This window comes from Zonotrichia albicollis, chromosome 29, assembly GCF_047830755.1.
Source record: "Zonotrichia albicollis isolate bZonAlb1 chromosome 29, bZonAlb1.hap1, whole genome shotgun sequence".
In the NCBI taxonomy this organism is placed as follows: Eukaryota; Metazoa; Chordata; class Aves; order Passeriformes; family Passerellidae; genus Zonotrichia; species Zonotrichia albicollis.
The window spans coordinates 4,359,361-4,368,371 of record NC_133847.1 but is presented as its reverse complement, the minus strand read 5'-3'; the positions used below and the strand labels follow the sequence as shown (position 1 = coordinate 4,368,371).

At 57.5% G+C, this 9,011-nt stretch overlaps 1 protein-coding gene across 1 annotated transcript; it reads right to left on the bottom strand.

Moving 5' to 3' along the window:
* Positions 1-28: 28 nt before the first annotated feature.
* MISP (mitotic spindle positioning) lies at positions 29-8,055 on the bottom strand. Its single transcript, XM_074529041.1, is given in 7 exon segments — positions 29-678; positions 1,183-1,221; positions 1,566-1,777; positions 2,375-4,339; positions 4,342-4,402; positions 4,405-4,448; positions 8,034-8,055. Coding segments are annotated over 7 exon segments (2,415 nt in total). The 5' UTR covers positions 8,041-8,055; the 3' UTR covers positions 29-591.
* Between the last annotated feature and the right edge of the window lie 956 nt (positions 8,056-9,011).

Sequence of the window (9,011 nt, the reverse complement as noted above, 5' to 3'; positions counted from 1 at the left end):
CAAACCAGCAGAACAGGCCTGGAAAACCGAGGGAGTGTAACAACTCTTTAATAAATTAGCAAAATAAACAGCATTTATGTATATTTTTTTTATATTCCATTGCTGCATCTCCATGGATCACAGGAGTTAAACCAATGTTGATTCCCAAGTCCCACGGCAACACCGATCCAGAGGCCTCAGTTCAGGTACCCCCAAGGCAATGCTCAGCTTTGCAGTACTTAAAAACCTAAAACCACTGAGAAATAAAACAGCTTTTTTGTAAGCCTGAGACAGCTCCCGAGGGGCAAAGTGAATTATCGGGTGATTTCACCTGGCTGGCTCCAGGCGGAAGTGATTAAAAAGATACTGATCCAATTTTTTCCCTCTTAAGAAAAAGAATAAAAGTGTTCCTCCACCCCGCAGGGAGGAGGAGGAGGAGGAGGAGGAGGAGGAAGGAGCTGATCTATTGCATGGAAGGATTATCAGTTTAACAATAAACCAGATTGATTAGCAGGGTTCACGTCTCTGATTGTTGCGGTGGGTGGAACTGACGGAGTATTCAGGTCATGCACCAGCCGGCTGTGAGCAGGGCCAGCCCCCATGGCGGCTCCCTCAGTCCTCATCCCGCACGTACTGCCCCGCCTCCCAGCGCTGGGCCATGGCGCTCTTGTGGCGAAACACCCGGGTGCTTTCCACCACCTGCAGAGACCACAACGGGCGCGATTTTTATAAAGGAGAGACTTTCACAACGAGTTGGTTTGCAGAGCTGCTCCCACTCCCCCTGCCGGCTCCCCAGCCTGACCCAGTGTCCACCTGGGTGGTGCCCATGGGAGCCAGGACCGTCCTGTCCGCCCTACAAAGCCTCCAGGAGTGAGAGGAGCTCCCCAGCCCCCTCTGCCTGACCCAGTGTCCACCTGAGTGGTCCCTGTGGGAGCCAGGACCATCCTGTCCCCCCCGTCCATCCCACAAAGCCTCCAGGAGTGAGGGGAGCTCCCAAACCCACTCTGCCTAACCCAGTGTCCACCTGAGTGGTCCCAGGACCATCCTGTCCATCCCACAAAGCCTCCAGAAGTGAGGGGAGCTCCCAAACCCACTCTGCCTAACCCAGTGTCCACCTGAGTGGTCCCAGGACCATCCTGTCCATCCCACAAAGCCTCCAGGAGTGTGGGAAGCTGGAGAAGATGGGAGGTGTCAGGGCTTTACCTCTGTGTTGACCTTGTCCACGGGTTCGATGCCTGCATACTGTGAAAAGAGGAAAACACGATTAGATAACGGCAGCCTCGCAGGGGAATATCCGCAGGCTGCTGGATCTGGGGCACAGGAGAGGCAAGGGAAGGCAGCACGTGCAGCTAAACCCTCCCTGGGGTTGGGGGAACATCCCAGACCACGATTCCCCACAGGAGAAAGCTGCTGCTCCTCTCCAGTCCCACCCAGTGCTGGCGCTGCCTGGCTGTGATGGTGCCACCACCACCAGAGCTGAGCAGCCGGATCAGTCAGGAGCAGCCACCTCCAGCCCCAGAGCCACCACTCTCCCCCAGGCTCAAGCCCCCACAAGCACTTGGCACAAGCAGGAAGAGCATGTTCACCTTTCCATCCTCCTTCACCCTCCTCCTCCGCTCCTCGAAGGGGCTGGAATGGGATGAGTCAGGGGTGAGGGTCTCTGCACTGCCCTGGGAGGAACTGGTCACCCTCAGCGGGGTGAAGGACGAGATCAGCCCCAGGATCCCCGGCTGGTGGGAGGCAGGAGAGGAGGCAGGAGACTCGGACACGGAGTAGTGGCCACTGGCACCTGAGGCAGCTGTGAGAGAAAGAGCATTGGGGGGGTGACCTCGGTTCCACTCCCAGGGGGTGGAGACCCACAGGAGTGTCAGGCCCCTGCCCCAAACCTGCCTCCAGAGCAGGTCCAGCAGGTTTGGTCACAGCCTGGACCCCATGCCTGGGGCCCAGTCTAGGACTGCAGGAACAAGGGGTAAAATGCATTAGCTGGGCTCTTTCAGCCCTGTTTGCTGCTGTAACGTGACACAAACTCATCAAGATCTGAGCAGCTCTGGAATCCTGCAGAGCCTCTTCCTCCTCAGCAGCAGTTCTGCTGACTCCAGTGTGCTGGCATCAAATTCTGCTACCAGCACAGAGAAATCCTTAGAGCCATCCCATCCCAAATCATTTCTCCATCCCTGCGCTCCCTTACCAGAGCTGTGCTGAGAGCAGGAGCTCTTCCAGCCCTGTTTGCTGCTGTAACGTGACACAAACTCATCGAGACCTGAGCAGCTCTGGAATCCTGCAGAGCCTCTCCCTCCTCAGCAGCAGTTCTGCTGACTCCAGTGTGCTGATATCAAGTTCTGGAATCCTTACAGCCATCCCACCAAATAATTTCTCCGTCCCTGTGCTCCCTTACCAGAGCTGTGCCGTGAGCGGGAGCCCTCCTGAGGAGCAGCACTGCCGTAGGTGTCCATCAGCCTCCTCCGCTGCTCCTGCAGCTCCTCTTCCCTCTGCAGGTCACTCCTGATCTCCTCCTCGATCAGCGCTGATGTTTGCGGCTTCCCGGTGCGCAGCCGGTACTGCTCCTCGCGGCCGTCCTCCCTCCTCTGCGTGCCCATGTCCTCCACGAAGGACACCTTGGGCTTCCAGAAGGAGAGGTTCAAGTACTCCCTGGGCAGGACAGCAGCGCTGCTGGGGCTCTGGGTGGAGCTGGGAGGTTTTCCTCCCCGGGAATCCTCGCTCCCCCATTTGCTGGCGCTGGCGGAAGCGTGCGGGGACACCGAGGGCAGCTCGCGGCTCCTCTCGCTGGCGGCGAAGCGCGGCTGGGACAGCTGGAAGTGGGCGATGCTGGCTGTATAGCTGGGGATGCTTCCAGCCTTGCTGTCTTCTGTGGGGCTTGAGGGCTGCTCCACCACAAACTCTTTAAGCCAGCTCCTCCTCTCCTCTGCCCGCTTCAGGGGAGTGGGCTTCTCTGGGGGGGCTTCCTCCTGCTCAAACACCTTCCTGCGCTCCTCCAGCTCCTGCTGCGTGCCCCTGTCATAGGCCCCCAGCAGCCTCCCCTGCCTCTTCAGATCTTCCTCACGCTTCGTTTCCTGCTCAATTTCCCTCTGCACGTAAAGGGAAGCGCGGCCTCTGTCCTTCCCTTTCCTGCCCGGGCCGGGAGACGCGTGAATGTTGAGGACAGGCTTGGTCTGGATCTCCACCAGCTCGCTGCTGGAGGTCAGCCGCTGGATCCCCCTTTCCTTCCAGAGGTTCTCCTCCCTTTCCAAGGCCATGCGGATCTCCCTCTCGATGGGTGTCTCGTTGCTGACCCTCGTCCCGTTGCTGCTGGCCCTCACATCCACGTTGAAGGTCTCGTTGGAGGTGCTCCCATCGCTGGCATAGCCCGCAGTGGTTTCAGTGTACATCTCACCCAAGCCAGAGTCCAGGTCTTCTCTGGACCCTGATTTGGTCAGGATGGACACCTTCCCAATGGGATGTGACCTTTCTGTGTGAGATTTTCTGGGAGTATAAACCTCCTCCTTCTCAGGTGTCTTGTATGAGGACACACCATAAACCTGGTAAACGCTCTTGTCTGTCCCGCTCTGGCTTGATGCACCAGCACTGCTGTAGCCTCTCGTACCCTTTGTGGCCATCTCAGGGCTGTACCACTCTTCTCTGGAGACTTTTGTCACTGACTCTGGCCTTGGGGACATGGCCTGCTGCCCTGGGCTGAAAAACGAGCCGGGGTTGGTCTTCTCCAGCATCAGGAACTGCTGCCGAGCCGCAGAGAAGTTGATCTGCTCCGTGTCAATATTCTCAGGGTCAACGGGCGTTGCAGCTCTGCCTGGGGAAGGCTTGTCAAACCAGATGGCAAAGCTGGTGGGGACACTGCCTGAGTGCCTGCCTTCAGCTGGGCTGCTGATGGAGCCCAGCTCATCCATGGAGCTCCACCTCTCCGCTATGGTGGAGCTTTTCCTCATGGCCTGGCTCCGGATCACCTCCTTCCTCTCATCTTCCAGCTCCCTGGCTTTCTCAGGGGAGATGTTGGGTGGAGGGACCCTGTGCAGATCTTGCTCCTCGTCATCATAGAGCTTGGAGGGTTTCCTCTCACGCTTGTAAGCCCGGAGGTCGTACAGGCTTCCCGATCTCACCACCTCCAGCTTGGACTCCCTGTCTGGGGACGGGGTCCAGACATCTCTTCCACCCTCCAGGAAATACGAGGGTGACTGGGACCTCCTCTTCCAGCTGTAGCCATTTTCCACCCTCTGGCTGCTGTGCTGGGCAGAGCTGAACACATCATCATCACTGCTGGCCCTCAGCTCTGCCAGGGAGTCGTGCCTGTGCGAGGCCTGTGGCTGCTGGAACACAAGGTGCCTGGTGACCCTGTCCATCTCCTGGAGCTGTCACTGCTGTGCCAACCTTGTCCCACACTGGGGCCACTGCTTGGTTTTGAGGTCACCCTCAGAGTCCCAGTTCAGCAGAGGCCAAGGGTCTCGACCTGGCTGGCCCTGCAAGCAGGAGGGGAGAGCAGCCGTGAGGAACAGCAGAATTAGCAGAGGTTGAGATGCAGCTCCTCTCCCAGCCTGGTTCCACTGCCCTTGGGACATGGAATTTCTAAGCTTTAGCCCTCGAAATTTCAAAAATAGCCCAAACACTCATCCTCACAAAACAAACTCCTCTCTCAAACTTCTCCACATCCCCTAGGACACTTCAACCCTTTAATCCACTGCTAAGCATAACTAACTTGCTCAGTGGAGGACAGAACATTGCCTCTCACCTAATTCACCTTTCCTGATAGAAAATACCAGGCCCAGAAGGACCAGCCAACCTGCAACTAACAGCAACCAAAGCTGCCACCACCCTCCACTCTGGCCTAATCAAAGCTCAATTAGGATCATTCACCACACCAGCCTGTCCTGTGTGGGGCAGGAGCAGAAGAACATAAAGCCCAATTCCCAACAGGAGCTGCCACAGAGCACAGAAATCCACCCCACCTCTGTCCCCCAGCCTGGCTGGGTTCTGGGGGAGCTCAACCAAACCTGCCCAGGCACTCAGTGCTGCCTGAACCACCAAAGGCAGCAGTGCTGGGGAAGATGAATCAGGAAAGGCTTATAAATATGATTGTCTGGCAAAAGATTTTGAGAATTATAAAGAGATTGAAATGAAAGCAAGCTTTGAGATCCCTCAGTTACTGAACAACTGGAAAACAATGGTGTGGCTGACTGAAGGTAATCCCCTTTTGATCAAACAATTCCCTCTGCCTGCAGGCAGCTCCAAGGGTCAGAGCAGACCCTACAGCTTGGCAGAAGGGGCCCAAAGAGGAGTTTTTAGGGTTTAAAATGTAACACAGTATGGTAATGTAGTGATTCTCATAGGCTGTATGTAAATGCCATAAGATTTGTATATTGTACTAGATTGGTTAGTGAGGATTAGAATATTCAGCACAGAAGAAGATTTATTGTGTTGTAACGGGAACCTCACTCTCTTACCCCTTTTACTCTCTTACCCTCTCATCCTCTCTCCCTCTCTCTTCTCTCAGTCCTGCTCTGAGCTGTGCCTGGCAGCTCCCAGCAGGGCCCTGCACCAGGCCCTTTGCAATAAACCCCAAATTCCACAACCTGGCTGCAGTGATCTCTCATCTCCATCCATCTCCTGACAGTGCTACCCCAATGCTCCTACACAGCAGGACCTCAGCCACAAAGCCACAAGCTCCTGGTGCCACCACATCCAGCTGGGCACCAACAGCCTCGGCCTCTCCGCATGCACAGGGCAGGGAGGGAGCTCAAACCCTGGGCAGGGAAAGGTTGTGCCAGGCCAGGGCCACTCCTGCCTGGAATATCTCCTTGTGCCATTTACAGAAAGGAGCCTCCAAATAGCCCAGCTCTAGAAACTGGGGTCATAAACACGGTTTCATGGCTCATAAAACGAGGGGACTTTAACCCCCCCTGGCACACAGGGCAGGAGGGAGCAGCCCCAGCCTCGGGGTCAGGCCTGGAACAGCAGATCCCAGACAGGGAGGGGCAGCACAGGTGGGTCCCCGTGAGCCAGCAGCTGCCACCTCATCCCCGATGCCATCCCTGGCTGCAGAACTGGTGGCACACATGTCACCTGCAGACAGGCTGTGCCTGGAGGCAGCACTGTCACAGACACGTTTTATGAAAAATCCTTTCCTTAGGATTTTTCCTCCTGAGAAGCTGAGAGCCATCAGGAACAAAATAAAAACAATGATTTTCTGCTGCTGTGGAATGCAACAGGTGGATCTGTGATTGGTCTCTTGTGGTTGTTTGTAATTAATGGCCAATCACAACGAGCTGGCTCAGACAGAGAGTCTGAGCCACAAACCTTTGTTATTCATTCTTCCTCTTTCTATTCTTAGCTAGCCTTCTGATGAAACCTTTCCTTCTATTCTTTTAGTATAGTTTTAATGGAATATATATCATAAAATAATAAATGGAGCCATCTGAAAAATGGAGTCAGATCCTCACCCTGAGACCCTGTGAACACCATCACAGGCAGCACCATGTCCTGTGCCATATTTGCTGAGGTTTAGCCACGGCCTTGGCCTCACCTGTGAGCCCTGGCAGTCGGGGTGTGTCAGCCCTGGGCACCACTCCCGGGCATTCACAGCCTCCTGGGAATGTGCAGCAAAACTGGAGCAAGGCCACGGTGACAGCAGGGACAGCCCAGGCGAGGCAGGTGCCCGGTGTTCCCTGCATCACCCCGAGCATCCTGGCTCGTCCCCAGCGCTCTGTGCCTGCCTCCTTCATTCCTGCAGCCATTCTGGTGCCCTCCAGCCCTGCCAGGATGATCCTCCATGCTCTCCCTCCCACAAAACTCCCATTCAATAGCTGTTTAAACCTTTCCTGGGTTAGGAGCACGTGTGTCTCATTAGCTGGGACATCCTGGCCAGCCCCGGGCGATGTTTCACTGCTGGAGCTGCTGCCCAGCCCTGTGCCCAGCCCTGGCGCCTCAGCCTCTCTTCCTGCAGCTGAATTTACCTGTTAATTCCCCTGCTGTGATTCACTCCGGCTCTTTTATTGCCCCCAATGACGAGGATAATGAAAACCGTCTGCCCACGCCTCTCACCATGTTTGTGGGGATGAAATCCCGGCTGGAAGGGGATCGGGGAGCGCTGGCACAGGAGGGGAGCAGGGACACAGAAACCAGCTGGGCTCTTATCAGCGCTCCACGCAAGCAGAACGGCCCCTCCCAGAGCTGCACCCAAAACATTTCACCTCCCTCAGCTCCCCCTGGAGCTCTGGGGCTGCAGGGGCTCCAAATTCCCTGTTCTGGGCTGCCCCTAGCCCAGCCAAGCACTGTGGGAGATGCTGGGCACAGCAGATGGCAGTGCCACAGTCTGGCATGGGATTCCCTCATAAGGAGATATCTGGGGTGATTTCCAGGGTCCCCCCAGTTTGGGGGTTCTGCACAGGGTTACAGAGCTGGGATCCCCCCATAATGAGAATCTGGGGTGATTTCCAGGGTCCCACCAGTTTGGGGGTTCTGTACAGGGCCACACACCCACCCTGTGCCCACCCTGAGCCAGGGGCTGCCCCAGGATGGGCTGGTGCACACAAACAGCCCAGCACGTGTCCATGTCCCTGTGGTGCCCACCCCAGACAGTGCCACCATCCCTGGACGCCCTCAGTGCCATCTCTGCACTCCTCAATGCCACCATCTCTGCCCACCTTCAGTGCCACCATCCCTGCACGGTGCCACCATCCCTGCACGCCCTCAGTGCCACCATCTCTGCACACCTTCAGTGCCATCCCTGCCCACCTTCAGTGCCACCACCCCTGCACACCCCAAATAGTGCCACCATCCCTCAGTGCCATCCCTGCACACCCTCAATGTCACCATCCCTGCACGTCCTCAGTGCCACTATCCCTCATTGCCACCATCCTGCCCACCCTCAGTGCCACCATCCCTGCATGGTGCCACCATTCCTGCACACCTTGAGTGCCACCATCCCTGCACACCTCAATGCCACCATTCCTGCATGCCCTCAGTGCCACCATCCCTGCATGGCCATGGGCACACAGCGTCCCCCCAGCGCCTGGCACTGCCCTCAGCCCCCAGCACGCTGCACTTACAGTCCATGGAGCTGGCAGGGCAGGGGTCCCCATGTCCCCAGGGCTCCCAGCTGAGCTCTGCCTGCCGGGTGTGGCAGCCCTGGGGTGTGGGGGGGTTGGAGGTGCCTGCAGGGCCCTGATAAGCTCAGCACGGGGAGATCTGAGGGATTCCAGGAACCACCTTGGGCTCAGTGCCCTGTCCCCGAATTCCTGTGCTGGTGTCACCCATGCCCTGGGGCTGCCCTTGGCTCTGATGCTCTGATGCACCAATGTGCCAACAGCCATGTGCCAGTGCCCCAGCGTGCCAGGGTGGTGTGGCCGTGCAGCCACACACAGACCTTGCTCCAGACCTTTCTGCCCCTCCACGAACGGCACTGAGGAGCCCTGAACTTCAGCAGAACCTCCATGCCCAGCTCTCCCCTCACCCTGTGAGCCCCAGAGGAGGGGATGGCATCAGAGCCCTGTGCCAGGCTCTCCTGTCACACCACAGGAGCTGGTCACCCCGTGCTTGCCCTCCTGCCACAGCAGCCCTGGCACTGCCAGCCCCAGCTCCTGCAGCAGGGGACATGCCACCTGCTCTGGGCACCTCTGGCAGCTGCCAGGATAAGGGCAGGGCTGTGCCACAGCGTCCCTGGTGCCCTTGGTGCCTGGATGTGGCTGGATCTCAGTGGGATGGGTGACATTGCCATGCCCAGGACTGCCTTCCCTCCTGGCATGTGCCAGGCACTCAGCCCTGTCCCTGTGGGACGTCCCTGTCCTTGTCCCACTCCTGCCAGCCCCACTGGCACCCAAACATGGCCCTGGTGTCACACGGAGCTCAGCTGTGGGTGCCGGAGGTCCCATTTACCCCCTTGGTGCCCACTCACCCCCTTGGTGCCCCATTTACCTCCTTAGTGCTCCACTCACCCACTTGGTGCCCCTCTTACCCCCTTGGTGCCCCACTCACCCACTTGGTGCCCCATTCACCCCTCAGTGCCCCATTTACCTCTTGGTGCCCCA